Below are 16415 nucleotides of genomic sequence, written 5' to 3'. Positions count from 1 at the left end.
TCTCTTTTTAATGTTATTGGCTGTGTTGGAACTTGTACTGTGTGCAATTGTGCTTATCTGTGCATCCCGTATATTCCGGTTTAGCAGGGTATTACAGCAATGATAGTTCAACTATATGGTCTCATGTTAAAAAGGAATAAAACAATGCTACATAATTTTAGTCGATGATCATGTTCACCAGTCACATGTGGCCATGTCACCTACATATTTGATCTTTTTCGCCAGCTTTTTACTTTGATGACATGTCAACTCAATTCACCTTATCTCAAATCAAATGACCATACACGGGCCCATTTATATTATTTATATATTATAATTTAAGTAGTAAAAACTACAGTAGAGTTTTTTCTTTTTTAGATGTACCACAAAACTTTAAAGATTTTCTTTTTTTCCCCAAAAACTTTAGCTTTGTTCACATATGGCCTTTAAATGTACAAATAGGGATGCATAAGGTACAATAACAAAACTTGGACTGTTTCATAAATTTGTCACGAACTTTTAACCGTTTTATCACATAACTTTAGTTTCGTTTACTTTCGACACGAAAGTTTTGTTTTATTTAGTTTTTAAACTTTTGTTTCTAACTTTCACCACGAAAGTTTCATAATCTTTACTTTTTATCGCAAAAACTTTTAATCTTTTACTTTTTATCACATAATTCTAATCTCTTTTACTTTTGGCACGAGATTTTTGTTTTATTTACTTTTTAAATTGTCGTTTTTCAAACCTTTGCAACGGAAGTTTCATTCTCTTTACTTTTTACCATATAATTTTTTTTCCTAACTTTTGTCAACAATCCTACCACATAACTTTCGATTTCTTCATAAATAACACATAACTTTTGTCAACAATTCACTTCTTTATATTTTTTCTTTTCTAACTTTCGACACAAATGTTTCATTTTCTTTACTTTTTACCACATAACTTTTGGATTTTTAACTTATGTCAATGACATTATATTTTCTTAACTTTTTACCACATAGCTTTAAGTATTTCAAGTTCGGTCACCAAAGTTTCATTTTCTTTACTTTATACCACTTTGAGTTTTCGCTAAGCTACATAACTTTCAACTTTGTGACTTTTGTCACGAAAATTTCATTTTCCTTATTTTTCACCATATAACTTTTGGATTTTTTTTATTTTGTCAACAAAGTTTCATGTTCTTCACTTTTTACCACATGACTTTAAATTTTTTAACATCAGCCACCAAAGTTTCATTTTCTTTATTTTTTACCATATAACTTTTCCTATTTTAACTTTTGCCACAAAATTTAAAAACTAATATCCCGGGGCAACGCCCGAAATAAAAACTAGTTTAAGTTATTTTTTGTACGTGTGAAATTGTGAATAGAGATAGCTTTATATGCGGCATGTTGTTTTTTTTTTCTTTTCAAGATTCAAGTTGTCATTTGTTTATATTTGGACTCGTTTTTAAGTCTTAGTCAATTCTTCGATTTCAAATTACCGCTTGTTACCGGCTAAGCTAGCTCATGTCAGATCGTACACATTAGAGAGAAAACGATATGGGGTTGACGTAGATACTAGTTATGTTCGGATTCAAGGATCGGGTAGGTAAATACCATTCAACTTCACATCTTGTAAATAACCTTATGGTGAAGGATATGCTCCGCATAAATCCATCGACACGGGGACATCGGAAATAATTGGCATGAGACAATATCATTGCCGCTTTTAGCATATAAGATGAATTAGTTTATTTTGACATGGTTTGGTAAAGGCTATATGAAATCATTTGATTAATTATTGGATGTCTTCAAATGCCAAAAATATGGTATTGTACCCTTGCGATGGTACGTTTTGCTCCACGAATTATAAATGGTGTTGTCATTTGGGTCTATAGTTCAAAGCGTCAGGCATCATAACGTACCAAGTATATATGGGCCTTTAATTTTTAGTCACATTTTCAACAAAATATTGCTCGTACGTCCATTGTATTCATCTAGACCTACAAAAGTTGCAAATAATATCTCTTGTAGGTCCTGTACGTTCTCATTCGATTCAGCTTCCAATTAACAAAGGATAATGATATATATACTTAAATCATGTGCCTGATAATATGTCTACTCAATACATTACATGACACATGTTTTCCACTCATTTCTTTTAGCATGTCTACCTTTGATCTTACCACATGGTTTGATCTCTCTTTTAGGTTTATCTTTAGGCATACAAATTAGACATGCATATTAATCATTTTCCGTTAACTAATCATACCAATCCATAGAAAGGAATCGGACAACGAGTCAGAGTTATTAGTCATTTAAGTTAAAATTGACGTTCATCATCTTTTGATCGAACTATTGTACGTGTCGTGTAATCCATACCTAACTGTGATAGTAGTAAATAGCTATTTAACAATACTACGTTGTCATCCATACTTGTGAGTTGTGACCACAATTAAAATCACCACACGTTGCTAATAAAAGAAATTTAACTAGTAATATTTCGTAAGATTAATTCATATACTCGTATATGACACTTAGTACAAGTATTTCTATCTCATTTTGATGTCATGATACAATCAGTGTTCTCGATGCTATGGAAGATTCGCAACCTTAAATGTTTCCATCTCAAAGAAACCAAACCGGAAGCCATCTTCGACGACATTGTTCTTTTCTGATCTTATAATTGGATTTGTAATAGAGGCATCAATTGTAATCTTAACTGGCTTGATTGGCCGGCGGATTGATCCCTCTTCCTGTTAAACTTTGAAAATGTCTAGCACCTTGCTAGATTTTATAATAAAACTGTTGTCAAAAAAAATAAAAAATATATATATATATACATATATAGGGGAAAGATAATTTGAGACCACCTCTTATTTTAGGACCAACTAGGACCATTGATTTTTGTACACCATCATGGTCTACTATGATATACAAGATTTTTTTGTAAAAACACTAAAACTTTTCAGCGATGGATCCATAGAAAAATCATGTGTAAGTTACTTACACATGTGTAACTTACACATGTGTAAGTGTGTAAGTTAACTTACACATGATTTTTCTGTGACCCCGTCGCTTGCAAGTCTTAGTGTTTTTACAAAAAAGCCTTGCATATCATAGTAGATCATGATGGTGGTGTGTAACTTACGAAAATCAATGGTCTTTTTTTGGACTTTTTTTAGTTGGTCTCAAATTATCTTTCTCATATATATATATATATATATATATATATATTGAGTTTTAATTAGTATGTTTGAGAATAATCAATTAATCATTTATACGAGGGTCTTGGTGTAACTTTTATCTCTCTCCTTGGAGTCAAAGTCATTTTATCAATACTTGATTTTTCTTGACTCCTATTTTCTAGAAGGAAACTTTTTATGAGTGAAGTTGTTGTGTCTTGGTGTGCGTGTACATATACACATAATTACATGGTATTATAAATACAGAGTTGTAAAACAACCTGATTCCAAACGGGAGTTAAACTATACAGTTGAACCTTCAAACTGTTTTTTTCTTCAACAACCGCCCTATCTTCTTTTTGCTCGATCTTTCTCAATCAAAATTGGATTGAATGGGTTTTTTTAGCATTTACTTGGAAATTATTGGTCTTGGAATTGGGTTTGGTCTTGGTCTTTTTCTTGGGTTTTTCTTCTTCTTTTACTCTGACTCCCAAACTGAAGCACTTATTAAGGTAACCTTTAATTTCATCTTTAATTAGCTTTTGTTATATATGATGCATTTGTTCGTTTCTCAACATGTGAAATATTTTAGCTTTAATTTTTCATTCCTTTTAAAGAACTTGAAGCTTGATAACATAGAATTTTCACCTTTGTTCACTCTTTTAGCCTATTTTTGATGTACCTTCGTGAACATCTAGTGGCTATACTTAAGTATTCATAGCAAATTACTATATGTTAAGGTGTTTTCAAATATGTCGTTTTTTATCCCAAAATTTTGGTGCAAAGAATAATAGGTTTATACATTCACACACTAATTATAAATACATAATGGTCTTAATTTGTTCTCTTTTAAACATCTGCTTTAGTAGTATATAAGAAAAAAATTCAACTGATTATAACCATAAACACTTGTATATATGGCTATATGTAGAGGCGCAAGAAATGGTTAACCGATTTTGGTTACTAATTTTAATAATCGATTTCGGTTATTTTTTGAAATAGTAACAACCGGTTACGGTTAACTTGTACCGGTTAATAACCGGTTTCTAGGTTTTGAAACTGGAACCTATCTAACCAATTTCGATTAATAATAACCGGTTAACCTATTCGGTTTTTTTAACCGGCCATTATAATATTGAGAAAGTGGTGAACAATGGTGAAAAACAATCATTTTCGACAAGTCTGAGCGACGAACCCATATTCCAAATAAACATCATTTTCTAAACACAAAACAAAATTCATCATCCTAAATCTCAAAAACAACCAAAAGCTGATGTTGGATCTGATGAAAAAAGTATTAATCTATGCATACTGTAGATATATTGAAAGCTTACGAAATCATCTGATATTGCGATCTTTCCGGTTATATATCAGTGTATGTATATAATATGATATATATGTATATATATAATATGTATATAATATGTGATTAGTCGGTTAACCGGTTATTATTTGGAAAACCGGTTAATAATCGATTTTGGTTTTGAAAAGAGTAATCGGTTAGTAATCGACGGTTTTTGGTAACCTATAATCGGTTTTTACTATTCCGGTTATTAACCGGTTTCGGTTAGCGGTTACAAATCGATTCAGTTCGGTTAATCGATTTTTTCTTGCACCTCTAGCTATATGCAACCAAAACGATCGATGAAACCAAACATGCAATCAGACATATGTACCACAAAGGTCTTTTTTCCTTATCGACGGACACAGACACACTATAATATGTGAACTAAGCTCCATAAAATTTAAAAGTCTCGTATCAAATATATCAGAATGTGATTATACATTTTTCTGAGCAATGATTGATGAGAATTAAGAGAAAGTTTACAAACTTTGTACGCTAGACTTTTATCCGAAGATGATAACGATATTTTTCGTGGTGGATTTGAGCAATTGTAATTAGAGGTGCAAGAAGTGGTTAACCGATTTCGGTTGTTAATTTTAATAACCGATTTCAGTTATTTTTTAAAACAATAATAACCGGTTACGGTTAACTTGTACCAGTTAATAACCGGTTTTTAGGTTTTAAAAATGTAACCTATCTAACCGATTTTGGTTAATAATAACCAGTTAACTAATACTGTTTAACCTATTCGGTTTTTTTTAACCACCCATTATAATATTGAGAAAGTGGTGAACAATAGGGAAAAACAATTATTTCCAACAAGTCTGAGCGACGAACCTGTATTCCAAAAAAAACTCATATTCCAAATAAACATCATTTTCTAAACACAAAACAAAATTAATCATCCAAATCTCAAAAACAACTAAAAATTGATGTTGGATTTGATGAAAGAAACATTAATCTATATATAGGATAGATATATTGAAAGCTTACGAAATCATCTGATGATGTGGTCTTTCCGGTTATATGTGAGTGTATGTATATAATATGTATGTAATATGTGATTAACCGGTTAACCGATTATTATTTGGAATAATTAAGCGGTTATAGATTAACCGGTTAATAATCGCTTTTGGTTTTGAAAAGAGTAATCGGTTAGTAACCGACAGTTTTTAGTAACCTATAATCGGTATTTTACTATTCTGGTTACTAACCGGTTTTGGTTACCGGTTACAAATCGATTCAGTTCGGTTAATTTGTTTTTTCTTGCACCTCTAATTGTAATATGTTTTTCTAAACTAGAAATTTAGATTCTAACTGTATGTCTCTTTATTAATGCCTAAGTTCAATTATTAAAGAAACTCCACCTTCTTCATTCTTAGAAGCATTTTACTAGACGTTAAAAAAAAAAAAAAAACATTTTACTCGAACTATTCCATAAAATCTAAACCCAAGAACTCAATGTAGCAAAGCTCCCGAGTATATTACTCAATAAATTTGTAAAATAAGAGCGTCCTTCCTTTTGATAGTAGTTCAATATTTCAATTGTTCATATTACATTTTAAGATAAAAAGGCTTTCTTTTATGACGCAAGCACACCTATGAAGACTAACTTTATAAAATATGAATAAAAATCTCCTGTACATTTTACTATATAAAGCTTTCACCTTTATATATTCCAATGCCAATTAATTCTAATTTCCTTACACGCTCAAAGTATAATAGCAAATTTATAATTTTAATTTAGTTTTGATAATATAAGGCATCTCATTAATTGGTCGATTGACTTAAAAAACTCTTTTATTGATGAATTATGATAGGGAGGCCTACTAAATACACCTACTTATTAGCCTAACAAATAATCTTTTGACATCTGTCAATTTAAATATAGTTCAAAATCTACATAAATTTTGTTCCAGTGTTGTCCCTCATTATTTTACGGATAGTAGCTTTTTATCTCTATTTATAATGATTCATGGGTAAGCAAATTTCCTATTAGCCTTATATCACTACAGATCGACCTTCAAACACAAAACCAAATTAGCCCCATCAAATAACTGAATAACATTAACATTATTTAACATAAAATCAAAAAATTTCGACAATATACAACCTACTGTATTATACTAGTAGTTGAAAAATATTTATGAATCCTCCGTTAATTCAAAGAGGTGATCTGCAGCACTAAAATCATGTCTTTCAATACAATAAACAATATCCACATATGTTGAGGGGATATTTCTTTCTCAATCTCATTATAGTGCTGCATAATTTCATTGTATACTACTATATAATAGTTAAATATAAATATTAGGTATAAACAAGATATCCAAGTTAATATATCATCGATCGCACAGTAGTAAACTTGTTTTCAATATACTGTATGATTTTTATTTATATAATCACATAGCAACCTCATTCCAATGCACTATTAGACAAAAAAAAATCACATTGAACCATTGAAATATAATAATTATTTCGACAACCTTTTATGATAGTTAGAAGTTATTATTAAGGTTAAGAAAAGACTTACAATGAAGATGGAACACACTTGCAGAATACTTTTTTAGTAAATAAATAAAGAAACAAGATTTTATTTACGTAGAACTATGAGCAAAGAAAAGATTAGGGGTATGGTGGTAATAACATAATATAATTAATGGACTTTTAAAACAAAATAACAGATGGCATTTAGGTTAAAATTTAGGTGTTTTTGTTAGGCCTCCTAATCATTAGTGTTTATTGATAGTCCTACTGTCCTAGTAAGATAAATTTCTACAATGCTATTTGAACTCGCAGTCATTTAATTGTAGAAGTTAACCAAACGACTCACGATTCTTTTCTTAGACCATCCGATAAGGGTCGGTGATAGGTAGGTCGAGAACTCGAGATACATGGAATCAATAAGAAAACAAGTGCTAAGTTTCAGATCAGTGAATAAACCGAAATAAAAAAAGAGACCTTTAATTCTCGCTCGGCGCCTAAAGCGCACTATGCTCCGCTTCAACAAATGAGAGTTTTTGGTGAAACCGGTGAACCACCCGAGCCCTTATGTGGCTTTTATTCTTTGATTGTTAATCATATATACCAGGGATTATTATTTATTGATGTAATTAACTATAACTAAATATCTATATTATGTAAAAATCTCATAAAATATTTATGTTATGTAATGAATCTTCAAATCGCGGGCGGTTGTTAGATGTACCGGGTATATTTGACAACCATATAAGCTGTCACATGCAAGGTTTTAATTGGTCTAATATATCCAATAACCGAAATTTAATAGTTTAATACATAACATAAACATTTTATAAGTTTTTTCATAAATTTTTTACACAATACAAGTATTTGATCATAGTTACTAACATCTATATATAATAATCTCTATTTATTATTTATGATTTAATACAAGTCTACAAATAGATAATGTTGTGATAAACCATTAATTTGCATGCATCTAGACATCTAGTATCGTATTCCCTTTAAAGTTTAGACTTTAAAGAGTCTATTTTTAAAAGTCATAGTTGTTATCAATTGCTTGTTGAAATTAAAGATATCTTAATAATTACCAGTTGGTTTTCATTTCTATCATGATTTTTTCCTTTGGTTAATTTTCATGTTCTATCACGATTTCTTTCTTTGCTGAGATTTTTGATAATGTCATGTAGAATTATGTCTAATTTACATATATACTAGACGTATACCCGTGCAATGCGATGGTGTAGGCGGAGGCGTGTCGGTAGTGACGGTGACGACTTGTAGTGGCAGCGACAACGAGTAATATAGATAAATGATGTAAAATAATTCATATGATTTAAAGAGTTAATGAATGTAATTTAATAAATATAAAATGTATGTTATAAATGTTGTAAGGGATCAAGATATTTCAAAAATAAAATACTTAATTTGCTTTATTTATAGAAGATTATAGACTATACTTAATTATGCTTGTAAACTCATTTCGTTTGATTGTTAGTTTGAGCTTTACCGGAACTCAAATTTTGACTTCTACAACAAGTGTTTTAGAAAAGAAAAAATTAATTAAATGGTCTAATTTTAAGATATGTGTACTCTGTATATTTTATTTTGCACCTGATAATGTCTGCATATGGTCAAAGTTTAATTTCCCGAATCTTCACAATTATGTCATTTGACATAAATGTCTAGTCTTAAATACATTCAAAGTCGTAGTTGACAAATCAAAATGCATCACCGATGACATTTATGATTTATGTTGTTTACAAACATAATTTGGTTACATGGTTGAATCGCACGCCAATACTTATGCTTTAATATTTCAGTTGATCAAATTATCAAAATAGAAAGTTGTATTTCATATCAAGTAGTATTATTCACTTCTTATGTCATTTCTCATGTCGGTCTTAAATTCACGAAATTAAAAATGTAACATCTTCTTATCTTTTATACGAGTACTTGATATAAGACGTGTATTCGACGATAATGTTTACCACCTGAAATAGCATAAACATTTAGCTTATACTTCCTACAATTATTCACGAACATGTTTGCATCGAAGTTAATGTCGTTTATTAAAACAAATTATTTTTTATTTAGTTGAAAAAATAAATATAAGATAAAATATGGATATAAGAAAACAAATTTAATTGAATATGAATATGAATAAGAAAAAACAATTGAAGATGAAATATAGATATATTTCTATTGTTTTTGATAAATCTATCATTGTTATGCATTGCATATTTGTACATTATGTTATGATATATGTATAGTGTGATTGAAGCATCAATTTTATGGTACACTTATCACTACCTATATTTATTGTGAAGTGATAAATCTACAACAATTATCAGTTATCTACAATAAATGTACATGTTTTATCGTACAGTTTACAATTGCGTAAAATATATATTCTTGTTGATGGCTAATAATTGTTGTTGATATATCATTCCTCATTATTATTCCATCGTCATTCTTTGTTCATGTAAGTAATTTTTAAAAGAGCAAATAATTGGATATAGAACTGAAGGCTAGATCAACTAGTTGGAGTTATCTCTGGTTTTATCCCAGATCAAAGGTTTGACTTTCTAGCGTGCCATGTCCTGATACTTTTCCTTTGAATCACTTGTAACGGCTTACGATCTAAATCTCGTACTGCAGGGCTTCATCATTATACGGTGAGGTGTTCCCTAATGTCAAATACCGACCGTTTGTTAAAAAAATAAAAGTTGGATATAGAAGTGCCGTTCAGAAGAAAGATATATTTTTTTTTTTTATGAAAATGTAACTCTCACTTTCAACAAAATCACCCGTGTGACAAAGTCTACAATGTGTCAGGTCATTTGATACTCGTGTTACGTTCTACATGAAACATTTTACAGTTGTACGGCTTCTCTCTCTACATATACACCGTCTGTATATATAAAAATCTTTTTAGAGAGATAAATACAGTACATAATTACATAGAGTACATTGAAGCAGAGTTCCCCAAGTAATCCAAAATCCTAAGTAGGCTTTACTCAAATTTAGCAATAAAAATACACTTTTTTTCCTTAGTTATCACCTCAACTTATATTTTTCACATATGTTATCGCCCAAAATCCATATAAAACTAGAAAAAAGATACTCGTACTTGTTTTTTCTTACAAGTTAAGAGTCTCTGTTTTTTCTCCACTAAAACCAAACAACATTTAAAATGGGATTTCTTAGCATTTTCTTGGGAATTGTTGGTGCTGGATTTGGTTTTGTTATTGGTGCTTGTATTGGATTTTATTTCTTCATCTATTCTGACCCAAAGTTTCAACCATTAAAGGTAATATTTTTCATCTTTTTTTGGTTACATATAAAATCTTGATTAAAAGTAAAACACCTGCATGTCATTCTAGATATTGATTTTGTTTTTTTCAAAACAAGTTTGCAGTCGTTTTGAGTTCATTCGGGTTTCCTTGATTTTGTTTAAATTGTTATATGGGTCTATTTGAATTTGTTTGTACTAATTGGGATTTAATGATAGTTCTTGATTGCTGCTTATTATAGTATTTATTTATTAAGCTAAAAATACTTAATTTTTTGTAATATTATTAATAATGCATGCTAAGAAATAAAGCTGAATAGTTTGAACTTTGAAGCTTTATTCAATTCAAATTTTCTCTTTTGTTTTCCTCTGATAATTTAAATGAATTTCTGGTGCAATGTTGTATTCAAACTGAAGTTAAAATCTTTGATTTAAAGTTTCCTTGTTTGATCATATATTGCATATTAAGAACTTATGGTTCTCACCAATGGGGTGAAATCCCAGTGGTACCGCCATCATGTGAACCCATGGGCCCATAGATGAAGACTAGAGATCACAAGTTCAAAACTTGCCTATAGAAACTATATCTTGTGATCCCATATATGAGGATGGTGACTTACCGGGCATGAGTTCTATGCGGTGTGCACTCTGGTGCCAAAACGGTATATGGGATCAGAGGGTTCCCACCCGTGTAGCTTTTATTGTAGTTATTTTATTGGTGCTCATGGATTAGATTAGTGAGTTCCTTTTTTTATTCTGATGCAAGCACACATGTCAAGGACATATCTTGATTTGATACTTGTTTTGGTTTGTGCTGTTAGGATAGTTGTTTGTCATTTGATCAAACAATGATTTATATTGATACACTTTGATTAGTTTAATGTGTTCTCTTTTAATTATGCTGCAAACACACATGTGAAGACCAAAAGTTGAATGATTCTCGAAATCTCCTGGGCTTTTTGAGATTTGTTTTAAGCTTTATTTTATTTGAAGCTTTCACCTTTATAGGTTATTCCTATATATTTTTAGATTATTTTGATGGTTTATTGTTGATTCTCTAGGCGGTTCATTTGATATAATAATAACAAACTTCTATGACTTTGGGTATTTGTTTATTCTGTCTGTTTTCTCATGTAATCTTTTTCAAGTCATTTTTAAAATAAAAGTTATTGGATTTATTTATGGTCGATCAGTTGAGTAGTTAACTTGTATGCTTTTGGTTGCGTATATTTTTTAGACGAGTTTATTCTTCACAGTAATGAGTGTTTTTCTTGTTCGAAAGTTGTTTTATTAGCTGTTTTTCTAACCAAACTATCTTTATTTGTTGGGATTAATAATGTTGTTTTTTTGGTTCGACTTTTGCTTGGTTTAACTGAATGCACATGCATGCATGCTACTTCAGGATCCAGTTGTGAGGTCAATTTCCGAGCTTGATTTAGATAGTCTACACGAATTAGTTCCCGAGATTCCTCTGTGGTTGAAAAATCCTGATTATGATCGTGTATGTATGTCCTTCACAAAATTGATAAAATATAAACCGTATCTTTTTTTTTTTTTTTTAGCTTTGCAATGTTCATGTTACAGGTTGACTGGCTGAACAAGTTTATTTCGTATATGTGGCCTTATCTTGACAAGGTATATTGTAAAAACCGGAATGTTTAAGAAAAATGTTCCTTGGTTCATCTTTTGGGCTAAAAGCTTTAATGTTTTTTGACGTACAGGCAATGTGTGCTTCAATTAGGCAGACAGCAGAACCAATGGTGGCTGATTATATTGGAAATGGGCACCGGGCTATAGAAGCAATCACTTTTGAGACGTTATGCCTTGGGACTCTTCCACCTACATTTCAAGGTAAATTAGTATAGCTTTGGCATTTTTATTATTTGCAATCGCTTCTAAATATTGGTTCTCATGCTAATGGTTTGCAGGTGTTAAAGTCTACGAGACCAATGAGAACCAATTAGTGATGGAACCAGCAATCAAATGGGCAGGAAATTCAAATATAGTCATAGCTGTAAAAATATCTTCTCTGTGTATCAAAATTCAAGTAAGCTCATGCCGTTAACGAAAACCACGCCCGTCATAAAAGGAGATGGTGTCCTTTTATGTAATCTGATTGTGAACTTCTGGTTGCTTCTCAGTTGGTGGATCTGCAAGTGTTTGCTCTTCCAAGGATTACATTGAAGCCACTTGTCCCAACTTTCCCATGTTTTTCCAATGTCGTTGTATCTTTGATGGAGAAGGTACTTCCTAAAACTTTGCTTGTTATCGGAGGTGGCAAAATGGATGGGTCAGGAGGGTTGGATTACGGGTTAGAGAGGGCGTTTTATCTGTACGAGGTGAAAATGTCAGGTCTGGTCGAGTGACATGAAATCTTTTGTGTTAATTACCTTTATCTATATATATTGTATATCAAATGTGATTACAAAGTTATAGTATGTTATTATTTGGGAAAAAAAAACTAAGGCATTATATAAAAATACCCTTGGGGCGACTTATGACCTGTTTCACCTGTTCAACTCCCATTTGACCCATTTTTAAAAGCTATATCTAAAGAAAAAAATCTTTGTCCCTTGATCCTACGAAAGTAACACATGGCCCGAATTGTCACTAACATGAAAGTATCACTCCACCTCTAGTTGTTAATTGTTATAGCTGTTTGATCATATTTCTTAATTAGATCTGTGTATATAATCCTTTCTCTAAACTTTTTTTAGCCTCATGTTGACTTTGGGCTGAAGGTGCTAGGTGGTGATGTTATGTCCATCCCTGGCCTTTATCGATTAGTGCAGGTTCATATTTAACAGTTTCTCTTTCAAATGTATACGACTCCTAACAAACAAGAAACACTAAAATCTCTTTGGCTTTGTGCAGGATATTATAAAAAAAGAAGTAGCAAAACTTTACCTATGGCCACAAAGTCTTGATATACCGATTCTTGATTCTTCACTGTAAGTGACTTCTTGATGTAGCTTTTCACAGTGTTCTAGTCCTCTTGTTCATGACGCTGCATTATCCCACTGACGATTTTGTACACTCTAAATAGACAAATAGTTAAAGTGAATTTTATGACCAATTGTTATATATCTAGAGAACCCTTACAATAAAGACAACTAAAGAAATTTTGTAGACCCTAAGTCAATGATGACAACGGGCAATGGCTAATTTAAACTTGGTAATTGGTATCTTTACAGACAAAGAAAAGTTGCATTTTCCATGGGAAGGAGAGATTAATATACATTTCGGTAAATAGTACTTAAGCATTCTATTAAGTGTCTCGTTTGATCAAACTGAGTAGGTTTGTTTTTTGAGCACTAAGAAAAAAATTTGTTATGCTTCTAAAAAAATTGTAGTTAATTTGTTATGCTTTTTGCTAAAGTTGTATGATGGTAACATAAGAGAAATATTTTTAACTAATATTATCTATCATTCAAAATACCTTGAGTCCCGCACCCTTGTAAATGCATTTTCAATCTTGTAGTTAATTGGTTATGCTTTTTACAATACATTTTTGTCAGTGGCATTGTGAAAAGGCCCGTTGGAGTCCTACATGTGAGGGTTCTAAGGGCAACAAAGCTCATGAAGATGGATATATTGGGATTATCGGATCCATATGTGAAACTAAAATTATCTGGAGAGATGTTGCCTTCAAAGAAAACGACAATCAAGAAAAAGACATTAAATCCTGTGTGGAACGAGACTTTCAAGCTTGTAGTTAAGGACCCAGAAGCTCAAACACTTCAAGTTAATGTCTATGATTGGGACAAGGTACCCCTTCACTTTCGAGTTTCAGACTAATTACAAATAACCAAAATACCCTTTGGTAGAAACTTGATCCTTATTTGCCCTTTAGGTAGGCAGCCATGACCGATTGGGGATGCAAGTGGTGCCATTGAAACTTCTAACACCCAACGAGACCATGGAACTAACACTTGATTTGCTAAAAAACACCAATATAATGGATCCCCATAAGCATCAACAGAGAGGGCAGATTATGTTGGAGATGACTTATTCACCTTTCAAGGACGATCATGATCTTTTAAGCGAACCCCCTACCCCTGTTCAGAAAGGAAACGGTATGAAGTGTGGTGGTGAAAGCCCAAGTGGAGCCGGTGTGCTTTTGGTGACAGTCCAAGGGGCTGAGGATGTAGAGGGGGATCGTCACAACAATCCATATGCAGTGGTCATATTTAGAGGAGAAACAAAGAAAACAAAGGTAAGATTTTGTCCTTTAATTGGTTCACACTCGTTGCTTTGGAAATTGCAATTTTAAATTCTGCGGTTTTGTACGTATTACATCTGCCATAGATTTTATTACCATCAACTATATTTTTTTTGAAATATGAGTATTCACATTGATTCTTACGTTGAAAACATATTCTTAAAAAACGGGTAAAACGGTAGGACACCTTCTTGGTACCCAGAGGGGGCGTACTGCATAGAACTCATGCCCATGTGGTCACATGGTGGCGGTACCATCTGATCTATGATCATTCGGGCGAAAACACATTCTTTGACTTGACGGTTTTATACTTTTTGTAACAGATTGTTAAAAGAACTCGAGATCCCAGGTGGAACGAAGAGTTTCAGTTCATGATGGACGAACCTCCTACACATGATAAAATACATGTACAAATTATGAGCAAGAGAACACGCATGAGTTTCTTCTCAAAGGTTTTTACATTATTCTTTAACCTTTGAATGCAGTTCATAATTTTAAAGTACATCAAATTAAGTAATGCTTTCCACTAATTGCAGGAAAAACTAGGTCATGTAGACATAAACCTTTCTGATGTAGTGTACAATGGCCGGATTAACGATAAGTTTCATCTCATAGATTCAAAGAACGGTGTGGTGCATGTTGAGCTTCGATGGAGAGAAACTTGAAGTTACTCTATGATAACGGAGTCAATATGGAGAGCTGTATAGTAAACATGATGTTTTTCTTTTTCTTTTTATAGTGTTCATGGAAGCAGTCCTTAAAGGTTGAAAAACTATATATTGTGTATACCAAAACTTGATATACTATAAAAAATTTTACCTCTTCAAACTGTTAAACTTTCATATCCTCAATTGTTCAAACATTTTTTAGTGAATCAAATTTTACAACAAATTACTACAAGAAAGACGACCACCAAGTTCATCTCCTCTCCTACCACTTTCCCTCCTTTTCACCTCTACCTTAGCTCGTCCAACTGTAAAATTTGTCTATATCACAAGAACAATATCCAATAAAAGCAGGGTACGAGGAGGTAAGATGTATACAGTCATGTCTTGACTCTGTTTGAAGATAAAGAAACTGTTTCCATAAAGACTTCCGGCCTAAATCAATCAAAATTTGAATAACTCCAAAGTCGAAGCAAAAACTCATAATGTTTGCTCAACGAGATCTCATCAAATTGCAGATTGGGCTTGTTTCGTCGGGTACAATTGGCTCTGGTACCAATTGTTGAGTAGAAATTAGAAGTGATTAATGAGTTAAAAATGTATTTGTTGGGCTTGTTTCGTCGGGTACAATTGGCTCTGGTACCAATTGTTGAGTAGAAATTATAAGTGATTAATGAGTTAAAAATGTATTGTTGGTTTTAGAGTGAGAAAGTTAAGAAAGAGAAAGTGGAAGGAAATATAAAGGAAAGAAGCTAAAAGAAGTCTAAGGCTTCAGTGCATAAAAAGATTGTACGTTTCTATATTAAATGTCGTCCTCTGATTTTTATGATAATTATACAACTAATTAATGCATTATAACGAAAGCCCTTAGGGCTTTATTTAGCAAAATCCAAGTATAAAAGTGAAATGCTAGACTTACAAACAATGGATCCATAAATCAAGGAAAAAGAACTAAGAAAGGATAAATATTACATTACATTTAATTGCTAAATGGGTTACAAATGACAATGTCGATGTCTTATCATACTAATTATTTTTAACCAATAACTTTTCTTCTTTTGTATTGCGTAAAGAGATTTTTACCCTTGTTTAATGCTGTATCGGAATTGTAGTTGTTAAAGCACAAAGCTTAGTATTTATTTTCCTTAGTTCAACAATTTTGGAAAAAAATTTGAAATATTATTTGGTTTTTCTCCACGAATTTAATTGTCTTGGTATGTGAAACTTTGAGATTTTGTAAATTTTCTTCACGGGTTTAA

General features: G+C 31.6%; 1 protein-coding gene across 2 annotated transcripts; it reads left to right on the top strand.

Annotated features, from left to right (window-relative positions):
• Positions 1-3451: 3451 nt before the first annotated feature.
• On the top strand, positions 3452-15333 carry LOC122579296 (synaptotagmin-3-like). 2 transcript variants are annotated; one of them, XM_043751442.1, is made up of 12 exons: positions 3452-3660; positions 11672-11770; positions 11854-11904; positions 11991-12120; positions 12198-12316; positions 12411-12512; positions 12987-13061; positions 13144-13220; positions 13788-14037; positions 14123-14485; positions 14815-14943; positions 15028-15333. In XM_043751442.1, exons 1-12 carry the CDS (start codon positions 3541-3543, stop codon positions 15154-15156), a joined length of 1644 nt encoding a protein of 547 aa, XP_043607377.1. In that variant the 5' UTR covers positions 3452-3540; the 3' UTR covers positions 15157-15333. The 2 variants fall into 2 exon arrangements, with proteins under 2 accessions (XP_043607377.1, XP_043607386.1); XM_043751451.1 differs by lacking the exon at positions 3452-3660 and adding an exon at positions 10109-10287.
• Positions 15334-16415: the final 1082 nt, after the last annotated feature.

The sequence above is a fragment of the Erigeron canadensis genome, chromosome 1 (assembly GCF_010389155.1).
Source record: "Erigeron canadensis isolate Cc75 chromosome 1, C_canadensis_v1, whole genome shotgun sequence".
Classification (NCBI taxonomy): Eukaryota; Viridiplantae; Streptophyta; class Magnoliopsida; order Asterales; family Asteraceae; genus Erigeron; species Erigeron canadensis.
Note: the sequence above shows the minus strand (reverse complement) of the source record. Positions and strands in the feature narration are given on the sequence as shown.

Bases quoted from the DNA above. Each gene is read 5' to 3' on its own strand.
- LOC122579296 (XM_043751442.1), top strand. From the start codon at position 3,541: ATGGGTTTTTTTAGCATTTACTTGGAAATTATTGGTCTTGGAATTGGG. The intron at 12,121-12,197 runs GTAAATTAGTAT...AATGGTTTGCAG, and splicing joins TCTTCCACCTACATTTCAAG to GTGTTAAAGTCTACGAGACC. The intron at 13,062-13,143 runs GTTCATATTTAA...GGCTTTGTGCAG, and splicing joins GCCTTTATCGATTAGTGCAG to GATATTATAAAAAAAGAAGT.